We start from the raw sequence: 22,306 nt of genomic DNA, 5'->3' as shown, positions 1-22,306 counted from the left end.
TATGAATTTGTGACCACAGTCATTGATCGAATAGGAAAATGAGGTTTTTATGTCAAGAAACTTGGTGTAATGCAATTTCAAGTATTAAGCATAGATGCCTAGTCATCCGACACCTAATTCCATGCCCTAAACTATGGTCGGGAGACGATAGACGGAAGGACTATACTCGTATGGACGCGAGAGCCTAAATTTTCACAAAGTAATTTTAGAATAGGTGATATGAAAGCCAATTGGATTGGCATGCTTGTGATCTACTCTGATAATAACTCGATTTTATGTAATATTATTCAGTGAATAAAATAAATATTTGCTATTGGTATTTCATTTGTTGTGCTCATTACATTTATGTTTGCATTTCTTTCAAACATCACAACAAAGCTCACAAACCACCTTGAACAATCGTGCAACAGTTAGACTGTGCATTGGATGGCGGTCATGAAACCAACTGTTTTGGATTGGGTCTGAAATGTTCCAAGTCGAAGACTTCGAGAATGTGCATCTAAGTGTCCTATGGAGACTTGCACTAAGAGTCGCATTCATTTAATGAGTGTCGTGTTTCATTAACGATATACGTGGGACGTCTATGTGATCTTAATGGATCAATTGGCTAGGTTTCGAATCTACTGAACTGACTTGCGGGGATCGTCATATAGAAGCCTTAGAGGCTTTGTCGGTATGACTTGAGTCCTTGGCTCAAATAGTACGGGAGTAGTCCTCAAACTTGAGGAATCACGGCAGTCACGTACATGCGATGACTGTATCTTGGATTTCTGTGAGAGTTGATCGTGTCCCAGACATAGTCATTATATACCTTGTCCAGTGCAGTCAAAACATGTTGTGAGGACAGTGAGTGCTAAGAAGATGATCTGTCCCCTGTCAAAACGCGACCAAGGTATCTCCTATGCACTTATAGATGCGTCTACGCTTTATAAAGCTGTAGCCACAGTCACTGATCGAATAGGAAGAAGAGGTTCCTATGTTGAGCAATTTAGCGTAATGTGATCTCAAGTATTAAGCATAGATGCCTAATCTAGGATGGGAACCGACGCCCAATTCCATACCCTAGACCAAGGCCGAAAAACGGTAGACGGAGCCTAAAAGTTCACATGAATTTTCGCCTAGCCTCTAGTGCCATGGACTGTTGCTAGACGGCTACCCATGGTGACGGGCTTTCTTGATCAAGGGTTGATCAAGAATAATTAATTAAATGAGATTTAATTAATAATAGTGTTGGACACTAGCCCAAGTCTAGCTGAAAGGTGAACCTAAAGAGGCATACACAAATACCGAAAAGGGACGAGAAATTAATTAGGAATTAATTCCGTAAGTAATTGAATTACATATATATGAGAGGGATCCATTGGATGGATAAGCCTAAGGATAAATTGATTGGATTAACTTATATTGGGCTTGCCCTATTATTTTAACAAGTTGAACTTATTATTTAATAAAGGCTTATTACAATTTTGTACCTCTCGTTTTCTTTCAACCATTAGCTCCGTTTAATTTTATTGTTGTTTATTTTTAACTACTTCGAATGCCTGGGAACTCCAAGGGTACACCCCTTGGAATTATGATTTTATTACGTTTCTGTTTTAATTTACAAAATTTATTATCGCCGCTTCCCCTTGCGCGTTCCCAGGCCAATCCACTCGTACCTCGCGGTGCCTTTCAAGTGATTCACTTAATCTCTAGTGCCATGGACCATTGTTAGACTGCCATCCATAGTAACGGGCTTTCTTGATTAAGGGTTAATCAAGAATTATTAATTAAATTAGAATTAATTAATAATAGTGTTAGACACTAGCCCAAGTCTAGTTGACAGGTGAATATAAAGAGTCACACACAAATCACCGAAAAAAAACAAAGAATTAATTTAAATTTAATTCCACAAGTAATTGAATTACTTACAAAGAGAGATCCATTGGATGGAAAAGAGCCCAAGAATAAATTAATGGCATTAATTTAATTTGGGTCTGTCCTTTTAATTTAATAAGTTGGATCTTATTAAATATTAAAGATAATTTGGCCTTATGTATTTAATTAGATTAAATACAAAGTAGGCTCAATAAAATTGGATATTTTTTATTAAATTGGATTTAAATAAAATAAATTCATTGGGCTTGTATTTTTAAGGGTAAAAATCGGTCAAGCCCATTATTTTGAGCCCGTGAAAAATTTCATGGAAGGAAATAAATGGCTAGCAAAGTATTTTTTGAAAGTGTAATTCTAGCCATTTTGGGGATCTCTTTATTTGGAATAAAGCGAAATATGCCTTGTAGATAATAGAATGTATTCAGAAACATTCTTAATTATCAAACGATATGTATATATATATATATATGAAATATAATTGTTTGGAAAATAATTATAATCGAAAAACAGGCTGCTCATTGGAGCCTCAAGTGAAGAAAATTTCAAGCTACCGTGAAAAACGAAGGTATCATTTTTCACCCATGTTTTTTTTTTTTATTCCTATGGATTTTACATCAGCCCCATATTTGTTTTTATTTTACTATATTGAACGTTCGGAAACTCCAAGGGTACACCCCTTGGATTCGTCTAATTTTGCATTTAATTTTTCGTTATTACGCATTTTATTATTGCTTCCATAGCATGTTCCCGGGCCATACCACGCGATCCTTCAAGTGGTATTAGAACCCAGTCCGATGTAGGTGCTGATGGTTATGTGATTAACGTGCTTTTACGACTTTTGAAGCATGTTTTATCACTTTCATTTTTTGGTAATATGATGAAAATGGCTCGTCTGTTTTTTGCAATTTATGGATAATTAAAGAATATGAAAAATTAGGAATTTTTTTGGGTTTATAATTTATTTTGTTGTTCCAAATTGAACACAAAAAAAAAGGAGAAGAAAAATAGCAGCAAATAGTCTACTGCCGACGCATAGCCAGGCGCGCGTGCAGGTAGGGGAGCCTGCGCGCAACCTGAGCTGGTGTTCGCACTGCCTGCGCAGTTGGCAAGGTATGTGCGCAGGCAACAGAAAGTGCAGGGGACAGCAAGCGAGGGCGGAGGCCTGCGCGCAGGCTAGTGCATGCTAGCAGAGGGGCCAGAGCGCGCGCTCGCGCTGCAGCGCAGGCGTCAACGATACCGTTTTTCGAAAATTTAACTTTTTGGAATTTTTCTTCATAATTAATTATGCTGATTTTTAATTTTTGGATAAAATTGGATTTTTTCCTAACAATAAAAATAGCATAATTGATTAGATTTATTATGTGCATTGATGCATATATTTTCGACCATCCTTTAATTGCAAATTACGAACTTGTGTTTTCTTCATATGATTTATTTTATGGATTGTTGTATTACATGGGATGTATACTTCAAAATGTATAGATGGATGATCACGAAGCCTACGACCTTTTGTATGTTTATGCTTATGGTTGGAATGCTATCTTCTCTCTCCCTCTCGTTTTTAGCCTTGAAAAATAAGGTTTGCTATCTCCCTCCATATGTACTCCCCCCGAATCTGATCGGGGTTTCTTTTTTAATTATAATACGAGTAGTATAGAAATTTTGGTGTGGTTTTATTTTTAAGCAAACCCATGGAGAAAGAAGGTCCACGGAAGAGGAGGCCCATGGAGAAGGTGGCCACGAAGATATTACAGGGCCCATCTATATGTTGATGGACAAAATATTTTGTAATAGCATAAAGCCACCTTAGACTGACTATAGACTCATTGCGGGCTTAATGGGCCGCATAGGTTGTGCTCGTGATCATCACATAGGGGCGTGCTTAACTGCATTACATGCAACGATTTATTTATGTATTGCATTAGCATTTGATGTTTATGCATGCAATACAATTATGTGATGAGGTCCCAGTCAAACAACTCAAAATTAACTCTCACTTGGTTGGACCAAGTTACAGTGTTAGGGCCCATAATAGACTTCAATCAAAATGATTTGATCTGTCCAAGGTTTTCATACACAATAATGTGGTGAGGAAGCTACCACTACCCAAGTGTGGTCTCACGAGTCATAGCATATTTGAACTAGAGACAAGCTGCACCATTATTATGAACAAAGGAACATGCTCACTATTTTCCTGTCTCACGAGTCATGGGGGTGAGATTTGATTGATGAATTGAGCTCAACACTAATTAAATATTAAGACCATAATGGACTTGGATCGAAATGGCATTTCCATCTATTCAGGCCTTCCATCCATAACAATATCAGAGGAAGCTACAGCTATCCAAATGTGATTTCACGAGTCGTGGCACATTTGGAATAAAAAGCAAGTTGCATTATTGTTATGAAAAATAAGAAAACGCTCGTTGTTTTCCTATCTCATGAGTCGTGGGGGGTGACAACTAAGGTGTGATTTGGTTGATAGTTCGGGCTTAACATCGAGTAGCATGATTCTCTTGGAGTCCTCGGGAAGAGGTGAGGCAAAATATCTTTGGAATCTCATGGAATGAGAATGGCATCATTGCCTCCCACAAGGCTTTTTCCATGTGAATTGTAAAAGTGGGGCATAGTAAATTGTTCTTATGGATCCCAAGCCCACTAGGAAAGGATTTTCCAAAACTCTACTTGAAAATGGTGGGATTTTGTAGAAATAGTGGGAGAAGTTAACGACTAAAAATTCAAGTCTTAATTCCAAATAATATTGCAATAATCTACTTATTTTCTGCTTTGCATTTAGAATGCATATCTTAAATAACGTTTTTCAATTTTTCTTTATTTTAAGAATTAATTTAATAGAATACAATCAATAAAATTAGGACAAAATGCATAAAATCCCCCTGTGTTTTAAAAAGTCTACAAAAAAAAAAATCCTCCTATTATGAGAATAGGCTAAAAGCTCCCATGTGTTTTGTATGACTCAACTCAATCGCCCCCTTTCCGTTAAATTCCCATGTGTTTTGTATGACTCAACTCAATCGCCCCCTTTCCGTTAAATCCAACTAACGATGTTTTTAAAAAATGACCGTTATACCCTTAATTAATATATATTATTTTTTATTTTAATGACCGTTGGATCTTTTTTTCTCAAATATTGATTGTTAGATCTAATCAATTAATCTCAACCGTTAGATTTTAAAAACATAAAAGGCTTAGATTCAACAAATTATTTAACTTATATTATATATAAATAATTTAAAATTTTTAAAATATAATATTATTATATATTAAAAAAAACTAATCCACCCCCTTACCCCCTGCCCCCCCCACCCCACCCCCTTACCCCCTAGCTCCCCCCCCCCCCCCATTTCATCGCCGGCACCGTAGATTATTAAAACCCTCATATCTCCATAAATTCTTTACCAAATTAAGTGAAGCCAGTCTCATTAGAATCATCTTGAAGAGATGAGTCTGATGGTGGTGAGTCTTCAAGACGAATTGACGGCAAACATGTTCGGCGATCGTGGCTTGAGCCCACTCTATCTGATTGACGAAAACTCAAATTGAATGTATGAAAATGTTCGTCTTGAAGAGAGGATTCCAATGGTACCATTGGCTATCGAAAATTCATCCGGACGGCGCCAAAAACTTAGAAACAAATTTCCAACGAAAAAGGGGTGAAATCACAGTTTTTCTTTTTTATTTTTAATTAATTTTAATTATATTAATTAAAATATGTTTTTTAGTTATTTAAGAATATTTTAAATAATTATAATAATTAAATATTTTGGCTAATTCATAATAATTATTGTAATTAAATATATATTTTAATTAATTAAAAATAATTTTAGATTTAATAATTAATAATTATAAAATTATTTGAATTTAAATATAAATTAATTTAATATTTAATATTAAATAAATTAAATAGAATTAAATATTTTAATTTAGATCTAATATGACAAAATTTAATACTTATTTTTTAAGGTGAGAAATGGCAAAAGGAAGACACAAAACAAGTCAAAAAGCCCTTTATATGTTATTACAGATTTTGTAAGAGAGTGAGTTATATGCTAACTTAAGCAAGTGTGAATTTTGGGTGAATCAGGTGATTTTTCTTAGGCATGTAGTATCTGGTGATGGGGTTATGTCTGACCCTTCAAAAGTAAAGGTTATTATGGAATGGAGAGTGCCAAAGAATGTCACTGAAGTCCAAAACTTCTTAGGTTTAGTTGGATATTATAGAAGATTTATTGAGGGTTTTTCTATAATTGTCGGTCCTCTAACCAAGTTGCTCAGAAAGGGGGTAGAATTTCAGAGGACGGAACAATGTCAATAAGTTTTGATGAGTTGAAGAAGAGACTGACTTCCAATTCGATTTTGGTTTTGCCGTCTGGTAGCGGTGGATATATAGTGTATACATATGCTTCTAAACAGGGTTTGGGATGTATGTTGATGCAAAACGGAAAGGTAATTGCTTATGCATCCCACCAATTGAGGAACCATGAGTTAAATTATCCCACACATGACTTGGAGTTAGCCACAATTGTGCATGCACTGAAGATCTGGAGACATTATTTGTATGGAGAAAAATTTCAAATCCTTACTAACCATAAAAGTTTGAAATATATCTTTACGCAAAAGGAATTGAATTTGAGGCAAAGAAAATGGATAGAATTACTGAAGGATTATAATTGCACTATTGACTTTCATCTAGGGAAAGCGAACGTGGTAGCAGATGCCTTGAGTAGAAAGAGTTCAAGTGCATTAGCCAATCTGAGGAGTCACAATCTGACATTGCTACTGGAGATGAGGTCTATGAATACAGAATTGGAGGTTGATCAGGTAGCGGGTTTATTGGCAGCCTTGCAACTTAAGCCAGACTTCATGGATCAGATCAAAGAAGCGCAGACTCGAGATCCTTTCTTATTATGAATGTTGGAAAGAATAAGACATGGTAAGAAAATAAATTTTTCAATAAGAGTTGATGGAATAATAGTGAATGGGGGACGAGTTTGTGTACCTGATACGGATAGGTAGCGCGAAGCAATTTTGCGAGAAGCTCATAATGCGCCATATGCGATGCACCCTGGTACAATAAAACTGTACTGAAATTTAAGACAATGAAGAAGGATGTGGCTGAATTTGTGGTTAGATGTATAACATGTCAGCAAGTAAAGGCAGAACATCAGGCACCAGCAGGTAAACTGCGACCTCTATCAATACCAGAATGGAAGTGGGAGGATCACTATGGATTTTGTCGTGGGGTTACCACGTACAGTCAGAAAGCACGACGCTATTTGGGTAATTGTGGATAGATTGACAAAATTTGCTCATTTCTTGCCGGTACGAATAACTGATTCACTAGATAAGTTAGCTGGATTATACATTTCTGAGATAGTGATATTACATGGAGTGTCTGTATCGATTGTGTCAGATAGAGATCCCCGATTTACCTCACGCTTTTGGGAAAGTTTACAAAGAGCATTAGGCACAAAATCACATTTCAGTACTACATTTCATCCTCAAACAGATGGCCAGTCAGAAAGAACAATTCAAACCCTAGAAGATATGATGAGAGCTTGTACAATGGAGTTTAAGGGCAACTGGGATGATCATTTACCTCTAATGGAGTTTGCATATAATAACGTTTTCACTCTAGTATCGGTATGGCCCCATATGAAGCTTTATATGGAAGAAGATGTCGCAGTTCAATTTGTTGGGATATAGAAGGATTAAGACAACTAGAAGGTCCTAAATTGGTGTAGGAAACAGTGGAAAAGATACAAGTAGTTAAGAAGTGTCTGAATGCAGCACAAGATCGACAAAAAAGTTATGTTGATCAACACCGAAGGGAGATGGCGTATGATGTAGGTGATAAGGTTTTTCTGAAAATATCTTCTTGGAGGGGAATTCTGAGGTTTGGCAGGCAAGGGAAGTTGAGTCCGAGATATATTGGGCCGTATGAATTATTGAAAGAATCGGACCACTAGTGTATCGACTAGCATTACCAGCAGAGTTGTCACAAATACATGATGTTTCCATGTTTCGATGCTGCGAAGTTATCGATCTGATCCTAGCCACATTATTCGTGAGCCGAAGATAAAGATTTCTGAGGAATTGACATATGTCGAGGAGCCAACAGAGATTTTGCATAGAGACGTAAGGAAATTGAGAAATAAAGATATACCGATGGTAAAAGTGAGATGGAGTCATCATTCCCCGAGAGAGGCTACTTGAGAGATTGAGAAGCATATGACAGAGAAGTATCCCTATTTATTTTATCGAACGGGCAAGTTAGTTAAATTTCGGGACGAAATTTTTATGAGGGGAGAATTGTGACGTCCGTAAAATTTTTCACGTAATTGGGACACTAATTGGTAATTATTAAAAATTTAAATTTAATTAGTAAATAAATTATAGATTGAATTTGGGATATAATAAAACTTGAACGGATTAAATTGAAGTTCGTTATAATATTTGGAGGCAAATTATATTAATTAAGAAAATTAGAAAGGACGTAGTCGATATTTTGAGAAAAATTTAATTAAATAAATAAAATAATAATAGTATTATATATAATACATAAATATATACATATAATAATATATAAATATATATATTTATGGTGAGAAAAGAGGGAGACGGTGAGAGTGGGGGCCACCGCCCACCCCACATCTCTCTCCTCTCTCTCATGACATATATATGTAAGATATACTTTACATAATACAATTACTACTTCAGAAAAAAAAAAATTGCAATTCCTCACCGCGGGCGAAGAAGAAACAGAAAGGTAAGGATTTATGTTTTAATTTTTATTAATTTATATAATTATATTATTTAATTAGTTCGTTTATTAAATATTGATTATACTGAGCGATGTACTATTTAATCGAAATATTTTACGAGTTTGGCTATTTAAATTAGTGTTGAATTAAATATCACATTTACTATAAAAATGATATGGTTGGGTAATTAAAATATTAGATTTGTTAAATTTAATTATTATTATAGCTAATTTACACAATTCCATCGGAATGATTAATCAAATATGTAATTCTATGTATTGTTGCTTAATTAAATTATATAGCAACGATAAATTGGTAGAAAATTCATAGAAATGTCTCGAAAAATTATATTTAAGAAATATTATGTTATTAAAGAGGGAAAATGAGGTTTCAACAATAATACAATTTTGGGATGTTATTAAAATGACAGTTATAAATATATAAGGGGTTTGATTAAATGAATTCTTATGAATTAGTTGATAAATTAAATATATGTTTGAGAAGTTTAGAAAGTGTAGTTATCTAAAATAAAATAGAACAGGGATTTGGACTTTAATATAAATAGAATATTAAAAGATTGGTGGAGAATGTACGAACATTATATAATATTTTATTTAGAATTTATGATATTCTATATTAATTATACGTATAATATTCTATTATAGGACGTGACGACAAAGTAGAGGGTTGACCAGTCCCTCGTAAAATCGAAGCATTTTGGGATATAAGGTAAATATAGCTAATTGGATTTATCTATATATCTATATGTGTAGTATTGTATATATTATATATATTGATTTCTTGGATGCGAACGTGGACTTGGCTTTATATTATTATGTGTGGCTTTCGTATATCGATTGTTTATATAATTAGTTGTGAATTATTTGTTAGATTACCTTAAATTAGTGGAATTGCTACTATGTGTCATATGTATTTGTAATAGTTGGACGTGAGAATGGTATGATGACGTGATCGTATAATTGATTGTCGTATGAAATCAAATTGGGAGTTATTATTGAGGAAGTAATTATTATAAAGAATAGAATGATGATCGTGAATTGAAATAAAAAATGATACTTACCTAGTTGGGAACACAATCAATGGTTTATGATAATGTGATTGATGATGATGTGATTGATAATGTGATATGAAAAATATATGAATTAAGCTAGGTACCATGGCGCGTAGGGTACCGGGGTATTCCGGACAGCGGGGAATATCCTGTGCTGCTAGCTACACACTGGGGTGGTGTGGGATACCATGTTTGTTGTGATGTCCTGTGCTGATATTGCTACACAGTTGAAGTAAAAGAATGTGGGGATATCACATACAACGAGTATCTTGTGTTGTATATGATATGATGATGAGATGATGATGGCCGGTGAAACCATTGACTTATGTACTCCAACTAGAGTAAGTGGGGCCCTTAGCTAATAAACGATAACGCCATATATTATGTCATGGATTGATTTATAATTCTGAGTATGTATTACTGCTTATATCTGATGTTGCTATATGATGAATGACTATTGTCGATGTGACTGTATATACGTGAATCATTGCCTTTGTATATATATATAGAGGCTGATTAGTTATACTTATTGAGTAGGCAGCTCATTGCCACGTACTTTTCAGGAGATAGGCACATTGACTAGCCACATCGGACTTCGAGCCATGGCGTGGTCTTTATTAGGTGGGTCAGTCGGAACATCTGAAGCCGGAGTTTTTGGTTGTAGGGTTGTTAAATATTCTGATCTTTTATCAGGATTTGTGTTTTAAATTGTGGTATGATTTTCCTTGAGGTTATGTACATGAGGACATCTAGTGAGGGTAAATATAAACTTTTGGCGGTATCTATTACCTTTTGTGATATATATTATCCCGATAAATTAGAATTTATTTTACGGGTTGAAAGAGAATTACTTATAGAATGAGTTCTAATTAAAAAAAATGATGAAACAGTGATAATTAGATGTAGCGAGTAGGGGGTGCTACAGGTTACTTTACATTAAATAATTAGATCGAATGATTTTTCATGCTTGACAATTTTCTTTCATCGTATTGCTTCTTTTGGTCTTCTTCTGAATATTTTCTTCCTGGTTCTTATTTAGATGTTTGAATAATATATTCCAAATGGTACAATAGTCCATATTTTTTTTCAATTCAGATATTTCAGAAAAAAAAAATTAATTGAGCTCAAGCTCAAGCTTGACTCAACATGGTTTGGAGCTTGAGCTTGACTCGTGTTGATCGAGCTCGAGCCTACTTTTTCCAGCTCGCGGAGCTCGAGCTAAGATTTTTGGCCAAGCTCGACTCATTTGATCCCTACCCCTCACCAGATGAATGAGGTGAATACGTGTATGCGACAGTGCTTTAATCAATCTGTGAGTGAGTAATCTCCTCACCATAGTATAAGCATGCTGGGAAGCATCGTCTGCCTAAAGCCCTTACAGAACAAAATACCCTCCTCCTCTTCCTCTGCTAACGAGAGGGTCGAATCCATCAAACGGATTGCCCCATTCATGGCATAAAACACACCAAAAACACTAACCCAAAACCCAACCAAGAGGAAAGATACTAGAAAAGTGAACCGTCCAAGAGTGAATGAGTACCAAGACCACAAAAAATCACAGGAACAAAGAGGTACTTGACGATAGTGTTGTCAAAACACCAAATGACCAAAACACCCTAAATTTTGTAGATTGTGACATACGATATCTCGAGATATTGTATTAGATATACAGATGTCGAGATATCGTACTCGAAAGTCGAAACATATGAGTAATAATTCAAGACAATGTATCCTTGAATCAAGCCATGTGATTTTAAATCATACCGCCTATAAGATCTAATTGACACAGTCTTGTATAAATTTAAATTTAGTATGTATCGGGTGTCCGAATTTGAAAATATAGTAATTATTGATTAAACTTTTTGATCTCATTTTATATAGATAATAAAATAATAATTAAAATAACTAAAAGTGTTCAACCATTATTATTATTATCATTATTTTTAGGTTAATTCATAAAATTATTAAATTTTAATATAAGTTTATAAATAACAAAATAGATTGCATAATGCATAGTATGTATCTTGATATAAATATAAAATTCATAAATAGATAAAAAAAAATCATAAGTGAATTACTTGTCAATTTAAAAAAAGTATAACGTAATACAAACATATATTAAAACATAATATAAATTTTATATGTGACATATTAAATAATAATTTTAATTATAAAAAATATTATAATTTACCAAATTGTTGATTAAATTTATTTTTGTATAAAGATTAAATGTTAAATAAAAGCTCCATAATTTATTATTATCCAAAATAAAATGTATGATATTGAGTACTAATTATAATATATGGTCAATTTTTAGTATAAAATTGATAAAGTATTGAATATAAAATTAAATATATAGAAAATTCAAAAATAAAATATATATAAATAAAAATAGCTCATTACTTATACCGCGATATCAATTTTTTAAATCTATACCATACCAAAAAAAAAAAGGCATATTTTTACCCACAAATAACGATTACTTACACGGTATAAGTAACTGCTATTTATAAGTAAAAATGAACTTTTTATATAGTATATATATATATATATATATATTTTTCTACTTTAAAAACTTTAAAAATAATGAATATTCAGAACTATTATTTCAAATTGCAGCTCTGAATTTGTGCATGCAATTACAAAAACTCAAAGAAAATAATAATAATAATAAATGGCAGTTCTGCCTAATTTCATAATTTTTTTTAAACAACACCAATTTTTATAAAAAAATTATTTTGTATTATTTAAATAATTTCTTCTTATTTGTGTGTGTGTGAGAAAAAAAAGAATTGTGTGTAAGAGAGATGTGAGAGTGTGTGTACATGAGGAAAGAGAAAACAGTGGATTCCTTTAGTTTTTTATTATTTTAGTTCATGGATTGAACCCATTAAAACTCATATCAACTCATACAAAATAATTTTATTTAACTCCAATCCATATCAACCCATTTAAAATATAACCAATCGAACCCAATCCAAAACTAGTTGAGTTGGATTGGGTTGAACCCATAGGCCTTAACCTATTTTGCCATCCCCAACAAAGCATAAGTAGTTTGTAAATATAATTATTTCTTTTAATATTATATTTTTTTCTTCGTCCATTAAAAATTCAATCAAGTAAATACATACACCAAATTTTTAGTAAAATATATTTAATTATTTATATTTTTTAGGATATTTTTACACATCCATTCTGCTACTCACCACTAATTTATACTATATATTAAGGTAGAAAACTTCTTGATATCTCTCCATTTTTTTTATACTTAATATATTTTTTTAAAAAAAGAATTCATCTTGTTTCTCATTCCCATTATCTTTTGACAGTTATAATTTTTTTATTTTCTTTTTTTATCACAATTTTCAATAAATTTAATATTAATTTATTATTTTTCTAAATATTTTATTTTAAATAATATTTATAAAAGTTACACACATATAGAATGTGAAATAAATGTAATTAATTATGGTCCCATATTCAAGTTTCCCAACATACATAGTTGGTACAACTTTAAATGCATGAGGTATCTTATTCAAGGGTGTTGGCCCAAAATGGAAAACATAAAGGTGGGGCCCACATCGCATCCTGCTACCTCCACACCATTGTATACAAATGTGTTTCACCAACCTTATCACCTACTTTTGTGGGTCCCATCACCAACTCTTAATTAAACCTATGTCTTTGTTGTCCGACAATTCACGTCGTCAATGAAGATACAAACCCAGTGAGGACCAGTTCAAACTCGTCAAATCGGACCCGATTAACTCGGTTTAGAAAAAATAAGAAGAAGTAGGAGGAGGGGGAGACGAAAGTGCCTCTGTTCAGCTTTGGACCCCATGTTCTTGAGCGAGATGCCTGAGTTATGGAGACCGACAGCTGTGTCGTGTTGGTTGGAGATTGAGGAGAGCTATGAGGGTTTAGGAAATAGGAACTTGGGGAAGACGGAGATGTGTGGTGGGGGTAAAAGAAGAAGTTTGGTGGGGGAGATAAAGATCTATTTCAAATGTGTGGTGAGGAGTGATTCATGGGTTAATTATTTTTTTATTAATAAAAATTAAATAAATTATATAAATATAATGTAAATAAAAAGTATAATATTAATACCACGAGTTGTGGTTTTAAACCACGGATAAAAAAATTATCATGTCGTGGTTTGAAACCACGACAAGTTTTTTTCTTAAAAAAGGCTAACACATCGTCAGCCTTGAAATTAAACAAGGCTGGCGGTGGCCAGAGGCCAGGCCATAAAGACTAATGGGTCAATCAATGTGACACATCATTATCACTTTAAATTTAAATAAATCCAGTATTATTTGTCTATAAAACGAGGCATTCTTTACTGTACTTTCACTTCATCCTTTCATTTTACTCACTTTCACTTCGTTCTTTCATTTTACTTTCATACACTTTCATTCGTAAGAGTTTATCACGTTATATTCTTACAAATATCTCGTGTAGGATTAGACAAATTAATTTTTCATACAAATGAATTGAGAAGCAATCTACGGTCCACGGATCGAACTGTGTTGTCCCAACAAGTTCAACACAGATCCGATGATATTCCTGAAAATGACCTAGATGCCGTACTAAAGGTGCGATATGCGGATGGTACTTTTTGGACCCATTTTCAACAACATAATCTTTTCGTACATGTACAATAAATCCTACACCAAATAGAATTTTATAGCGTCTACAGGTGCGGACGCCTTCAATTAAATTGTCATCTCATCACTGCATTGGAGGAGAGGTGGCGATCCGAAACACATACTTTTCATTTTCGTGTAGGGAAAGCCACAATTACCTTACAAGATATTCAAATAATGTGGGCACTCCCAATAGATGGTGAGCCAATGACAGGAGTTGATTTCGACCTAACAACACAACAATAGTGGGAATATTGCTTGACTTATTTAGGCTTTAGCCTGAATGCAAATGCGTTCAAGGATTCTAAATTGCAAATGCAGGCAATTATCATATTTAGCGCGGTCGAAATTACTCATAACACTCCCCAAGAAATCGTCGTCCAGTACGCCCGTGCAGTTGCATTGCTCCTATTGGGTGTGATAATGTGCCTGAATTTATCAGTAACCTAATATCATTTCTACATCTTTCAAAATTAGAGAATATAGAAACGGCCAGGAATTATAGTTGGGGGAGTGCTATGCTGGCATTTTTACATCGTGAATTATGCAATGGTAGCACAAAAGGCAAAGCTGCAATTGTTGCAGGTAAAATTTAATTATTAACATATACACAATTTTTTTGTTATGAATATTAATTAATAACACATATTTATATTATTCGTACAAATTTGGGCGTGGTCACGAATTACTCTACTTTGTCCAGGACTTGGTGCGGGACGACTACGTATGGGTCAAGTCCAAACAGACAACAATCTGGCTCCCAGCAACACCGTATGGTACTACTTGAAATTGTGAGAACACGTTTACCAGAACAGTATGAGCCATCCGAGTGATAAGAGATATATTGGATAAGATGCGGACGGATCAGGTAAATGATATTTACTATTATACGTACATTTATACCGTGAATTAATATTATACTTTTTATTTAAATTATATTTATATAATTTATTTATTTTTTATTAATAAAAAATAATTAACCCAGTGATTCATTATGTCATTATTTTTAATTGTTAGCTTTTTAGTTTTTTATTTTTTATGTTTTAACAAAGTTTAGTGATAATTTTTATCATAGTTAAATACTTAATATTTTTTAATAGTTATGGAGAATAAATTATAAGATATTATATAATATTGTTATAAATTATTTTTTATAAATTTTTGAATTATTTTTTCGTATTTTTTGCTAAAATTTGTTTAGAAATTATTATTATTATTATTATTAATTGAATGGATTTATTTCAAAATCTTATAAATTTTCTTATTTAAATGCATTTTGCCTTTTAGCTTAATCGATTAATATATTATGTGTTTATATAATACTATATACATTTATATAGTATGACCGAGTTAACTAGTTTTTTAAATTCGGTTCGACCTATCAGATCAATGATCTAGTAACTTGATCGACTCATTCTCCGAACTGGTTCTGAAAACATTAATCTCCCTCCTCTAATCATCCCATAACTTGTTTGATTCTTTTTAGGGGCAACAATGGGCTCATGTTAAGAATGAAGCGTGTTTTGAACTCAACATCAAATTCTGTAGCGGATCTTGTATTTTTATATTTTGGATTCGGACATGACTCAAATCCTGTTTTGTGTTATATTTTTTTTAAAGGGAATAGTAATTTATCCCCCTGTGATGTTGTAAATTATCACCGTATGAAAAAAGAAATAGCAATTTACCTATTTATATTTTTTAAAATAAATCAATTTACCTCTCTGTTTATTTAAGGAGTTAAATTGCTTATACCTCCCTATACAGGGAGGTAAATTGATTCATTATAAAAAATATAGGGAGGTAAATTATTATGTTTTAAGAAACACATGGAGGTAAGTTGTTATTATTTTTTTATAAAAAGGACAATTTGCTCATTTACAATATCATAAGGGACTCCTTACATTTTTTCTATTTTTTTTATATATTTATAACAGACATGGAAAAATATGTGTCTGATTTATACTTACATATATGACGTAAAAATGATACATTTACAAATCAAATTTAATTACATAAAATGGTTTATAATTTTAATGTATATATAAGTAATATATATTTGAAAGTCGTAATATTTTAAAATCCAAAACATGCATATATAAATTTATAATTCTTTTTTAGTCTTTCAGTAATACACTATTGTCCCATATTTATAAATTTATAGTAGAATTATTTCTTAAAAATATAATTCTTTTAATTTTTAAAAATTCTAAATTGAGTCATGTCCTGGCTCCAAATACTTTTTTAGCGGGTCGGGTCCTGATTTTTGACAAACTCACCTCAGATTCAACCCATTATCATCCCTAACTATTTCCAACTCCTAAACTAAATATTAGGGAAATCTAATTCCTATAAGGTATTATAGAATTTAATTACATAATGAGGGAACTATACACACATATATATATAATAAAAGCAATAATCTATTATTTATTGAATAAATCAATTATAATAATTAATATCACCACATAACTATGTCTTCGAATCCATGACCTTAAAGTCATGGGACCTCAACTTCGTCAATTAAACTTTGTGTCATCGACAACAAAAAAAACTATTTAATGAAATGATCAATTAATACATATTACATAATTAATGGGAAAAATGCAAGCAACCCCCTTATGATATCGCAAATGAGCAAATTACCCCCTTATGAAAAAATAAATAGTGATTTACCTTTTTAGTATTTTTTAAAATATAACAACTTACCTCCCTATATTTTTTTTAAAATGAAGCAATTTACCTCTTTGTATAAGGAGGTAAATTGCTTCATTTTAAAAAGTACAATGGGGTAAATTGCTATATTCTTTTTATAGAAATATAATATGCTCATTTTTAATATGACAGAGGATAAATAGCTATTCACCCCATAAACAATCCAATTTTTTTTTATAAGAATTTACCAAACTTGACACACCAACAACTTTGTCATGCTCTTTCTATGGGCGCCAATGCTATAGGGAGAAGCATTATTGATGAAGGAAATAATGGCCCTACTCTCAACAAAATAAGTGTAGTAGGTTACTTGAATTTGATCAACAACATTCAACAACTTTTTATCTTATCTTTTCCAAATTATTAATCTTATATTTGAATTCATAAATTTAAAATTATGAATTTTGAATTTGTAATAATATTTTTTTCTTTTTTGAAAAAGTTCGAATAATTTCATATTATAAGAAATTTTTAATTCTTGATCTTTTATTTTGAATAATATTTTATGAAATCGCGATGAATTTCAAATATATTTAGTACGGAGACATTTGAATTTATTTATTTTTTAAATTCTTCATTCAGATTGAATATTATTCCATACAAATATAATATCGTGTTAAATAAAAATTTAAAGCACAAAATAAAAGTTTAAAAATTTGAAAGTATTTATAACGTGTAATTGTCCAAATATATATTATAAATGAATTTGAAAGAAGAATTTAAAAAAAAAAAAGAATATATTTTTGAATTTAAAATTATCTAAATAATTTATTATTAAAGATTTAAAATCCACTATTTCCAGTCAATCGCTTCAGATACAACCCGAAAATATTTGTTATTATAAATTTTAAATTTCGCATAAATATATGATCCAGAAACTAAATAACATAATCTAATGGATAAATTACAACTATCTCCCTTAAAATTTTATATAATTACGGTTATCTTTAATTATTAGCCCCTAAACGTGAAACAAACATAACTATTATATTCTTGTTGAAATTTTTTAAAAAAATAAAATAAATATTTGAAAAAAATATAATTATTTTAAAGGTGGATAAAATAAATAATCTATAGCAAAAAAGATCTATGAAATATTTAAAAAAAAATTAAATAATATATAATTTTTTAATTTATAATCTAAAATAATATTTTGATTAATTTAATAAATAAAAATTGATGGAAATTTAAAAATATAGACTCGTTGTTTCACGGATACTAAAGTTAAAAATATTTATAATTTTTTTTAAAATAATATTTATAATTATACCAAATATTAACCAGAGGAAGCTGTAATTTAGAATACATCTAATTTAGGAAATTTTTTTGTTGAAAGATGATCTATGAAGTTGGTAGAAGTTTTCTTCCTTTTTGGTATGAGATGGAAGACGAAAATGCCCTTCACCAACTCCCCCCACTTCCCCCACTATATGTAAACTTCCCTCCCATCCATTTCCCTCCCAACTCCAACCACCCCAACAATGGGTCTCTCCTTCCTTCTCCTCTTCCCCTTACTCTTCCTCCTCCACCACTTCTACTACCGCCTCCGCTTCCGCCTCCCGCCTGGCCCTCGTCCCTTACCGGTAGTGGGAAACCTCTACGATATTAAACCGGTTCGGTTCCGGTGCTTTGCGGAGTGGGCGCAATCCTACGGGCCCATCATCTCGGTGTGGTTCGGTTCGACCCTCAATGTAGTCGTTTCCAACTCGGAGCTAGCGAAAGAAGTCCTCAAAGAGAAGGATCAGCAGCTGGCCGACCGCCACCGGAACCGATCAGCCGCCAGGTTTAGCAGAGATGGGCAGGATCTGATATGGGCGGATTACGGGCCGCACTATGTGAAGGTGAGGAAAGTCTGTACGGTGGAGCTGTTTTCGCCTAAGAGGCTTGAAGCTTTGAGACCCATTAGGGAGGATGAAGTCACGGCTATGGTGGAGTCCATTTACAAAGATTCTACTGCCCCTGGTATGATATTTCTTTTCTTCTTCTAATGGAAATTTTTTAGGATTACTTTGAGATTTTGTAGTGAGTTTCTGAAGTTCTTGTTATGATCAGAATTTAGGTTCTTGATCCTCGGTGTATGCGTTGAAATTACAAGGATTGTTGAATTGGTGTTCTTCAAATTCTAATGAGTAGTTTCCATCTATTCGAATTTGGGGGTCCGCTGAATTGGAGAAATCATTTACACAGATCTGCTTTGGTGTTGAAACAACTTAGAAAGATTGTGATGGCTAATGCTTGTATCGATCATGTATTGGTCCGAGAAAGATAGATTGGTGGAACATTAAACGAACATGTTCCTAGGATTAAGAGTTGGTTTATTCTCTACATAGTTAGGAGTTGTGAGCTACGGGCTATAGAGCTAGCAGCTAAACTAGCTATGAAGCTCTGAGCTAGCTGATGAACTATCTGTAAGCCAAGAGTGCTAATTCCGAAAGGAAGAAGGAATAGAATAGCAGGTCTACCTTATCTATCATATCTGGACTAGGAGCTAAGAGCTATGAGTTGGTAGCTATTGAGTTAGTTGTTGTAGTTTGAGTTCATCTACTGTCTTCTTTCTTCTATTTCTCCTCTGTAGGAGAGGATTGGAATCTGGTCAACCTCTAGTTGTAAGTGTGCAATTAAATTTGTGGAGTTTAACAGGAGAAATTTTCTTTGCTTGAGCTGAAAGACCAACGTCTTTGGTTGGTAGGTTGGTGGTGGCATGAAATGATTTCATGACCTGATAAGAACATAAGAACTTCCTAAATCTTTTATTCTTTTTGAAGGAACCTTAGCATGCAGCACGAGTGATAACAGGTCCATCTTAACAACTGACTTTTACTGAGCTTGAGCCTGACCACCGTAATTTTTAAGTTCGTAACTTGTTTCACCCATAATTGGCCTTCCACCAGGAGGGGGGAAAAACTAAGAAAAAGAGATTAGTTTAATTTTTTGTTAAATGGATAATTTTTGGGAAAATTTATAAACTCAGAATGACTTCAAACATACTATATGGTTCTAGGTAACAAACATCCAGCGTTGGGATGTATATAAGTCTTTCTGACAAAGATATCTGTAATTCTGATCTGCCTAGTGATGTGCTGCTCTGATCATCATAATCCTACTCTTTTAACTAATGTGAAAAAGAAAAATTGGGTCTTCTCTTGTTCAAGTGAAAAGATAATGAAAAGGCTAAGTGGAATGCTAGGCATGTTTTCATATCCCTCAGTATAAAGACTATCCACTATAAATAATTGCAGTTGGGTCCTGCACCAATTGGAGTTGTCAAACTCAAGTGTTTTTGATAAAATTTCAGGCGTGGACTGCTCTGTAAACATAGCTTAGCCTTGGTAGCCTGACAGCAGTGATTAAATGGACTTTGTTAGTTTGTTGTGCAGTGCATGAATGCTATGAAAATTTGAAATTGTGCAGATAACTTGGGAAAGAGCCTGCTGGTGAAGAAATATTTAGCAGCTGTGTCATTCAATAACATTACTAGACTTGCATTTGGGAAGCGATTTATGAATTCTGAAGGGGTAATTGACAAGCAAGGCCAGGAGTTCAGGGCAATAACAACTAATGGAATAAAGATTGGTGCATCCCTTTCCATGGCTGAGCACATACCATGGCTCCGTTGGATGTTCCCACTGGATGAAGAGGCTTTTACCAAACATGGAGACCGAAGGGACCGTCTTACACGAGAGATAATGGAAGAGCACACCCTTGCTCGCCAACAAAGTGGAGGAGCCAAACAACACTTTTTTGATGCTTTGCTGACACTTAAAGATAAATATGATCTTAGCGAGGACACTATCATTGGCCTTCTTTGGGTAAGTCAGTCATCATGTGTTGCAATATGTTAGCACAATGATAGAGAGCTGTGTATAACATGTATGCAGCCTTTGAACGGCTACTTTAATTTCATATGGTTCTTTTAAAAGTGATGAAGGTAATCGCATATATTTCCACCTCATGAATTTGCTTAGTGCAAGATACATTTGATATTGTTAGCTCTCTATTAGTGAAAGAGGATACTTCGAGCACTCCTGACCATCTGGTTATCTCATCTCCTCTAGACAAAGTGAATTCCAAACAACTTCGTGTTCTTTGCTATATCGTGATTGGTCCAAAAGCTGTGTGCTAAACATTTGTTTGGATAAATTACAGGACATGATAACTGCTGGAATGGATACAACTTCAATCTCTGTTGAGTGGGCCATGGCAGAGTTGATAAAGAATCCAAGGATCCAAGAGAAGGCTCAAGAGGAGCTAGACCGTGTAATTGGACATGAACGCGTGATGACCGAACTGGACTTCTCAAACCTTCCCTATCTACAATGCGTAGCTAAGGAGGCACTCAGGTTACATCCTCCGACCCCTCTCATGCTACCTCATCGCGCCAATGCCAACGTGAAGATTGGTGGCTATGACATTCCCAAGGGCTCAAATGTTCACGTAAATGTTTGGGCAATAGCTCGTGACCCCAAGGTATGGAAGAGTCCCTTGGAATTTAGGCCAGAAAGGTTCCTTGAGGAGGATATTGACATGAAGGGACATGATTTCCGGCTTCTCCCGTTTGGTGCTGGAAGAAGAGTATGTCCAGGTGCACAACTTGGCATCAACTTGGTAACATCCATGATAGGCCACCTCTTGCACCACTTCAACTGGGCTCCTCCTAATGGGATGACAAGAGAAGAGATTGATATGGGGGAGAACCCTGGTCTAGTAACCTACATGAGAACTCCTTTGGAGGCAATACCTACTCCTAGATTACCTGCGCATCTGTACAAACGTGTGGCCGTGGACATGTAATTGATTTGCCGATTCTCTCAAAACAAATGAGCTGTTCGCTTTTCTTTTGGGATTGAATTAAACTGTCTGCCTTGGGTTGATCCTAAAAGCTTCACTCTCTTGGTGTGTGAGAGCCTTTCTCATAAATTTGTAATGTGAACTACAATTGTAGTATAAAGTTGTAGTAAAGAGAATTTTATTTATCCAATGGGAAATACGTAATTGAGTTAATTTCTTTTCTAGTCCACTTTGCCCATTTCCTTCTTGTTATTGGAGATGATGTCAAATTTGCTTCATTTTGGCCCAGCTCGTGTCTGATTGGTGTCCGACCCAACAAAGTGGTATTAGCAATATTATACTTTTGCCGACAAGTTGGTCCTCATATAAGAACGTTTTTCGTCCTTGCCCCTTTTCTCACTTAAAACTGCCCAGCATACCTAGCA

At 33.5% G+C, this 22,306-nt stretch overlaps 1 protein-coding gene across 1 annotated transcript; it reads left to right on the top strand.

The window, feature by feature from the left end:
• The first annotated feature begins 18,542 nt into the window (after positions 1-18,542).
• LOC105172202 (cytochrome P450 98A2) lies at positions 18,543-22,105 on the top strand. Its single transcript, XM_011093564.3, has 3 exons — positions 18,543-19,055; positions 20,505-20,902; positions 21,240-22,105. Exons 1-3 carry the CDS (start codon positions 18,575-18,577, stop codon positions 21,882-21,884), a joined length of 1,524 nt encoding a protein of 507 aa, XP_011091866.1. The 5' UTR covers positions 18,543-18,574; the 3' UTR covers positions 21,885-22,105.
• Positions 22,106-22,306: the final 201 nt, after the last annotated feature.

Source organism: Sesamum indicum, linkage group LG10 (genome assembly GCF_026168435.1).
Source record: "Sesamum indicum cultivar Baizhima isolate 11 linkage group LG10, ASM2616843v1, whole genome shotgun sequence".
Taxonomy (NCBI): domain Eukaryota; kingdom Viridiplantae; phylum Streptophyta; class Magnoliopsida; order Lamiales; family Pedaliaceae; genus Sesamum; species Sesamum indicum.
This window is presented reverse-complemented; position numbering and strand designations above follow the sequence as displayed.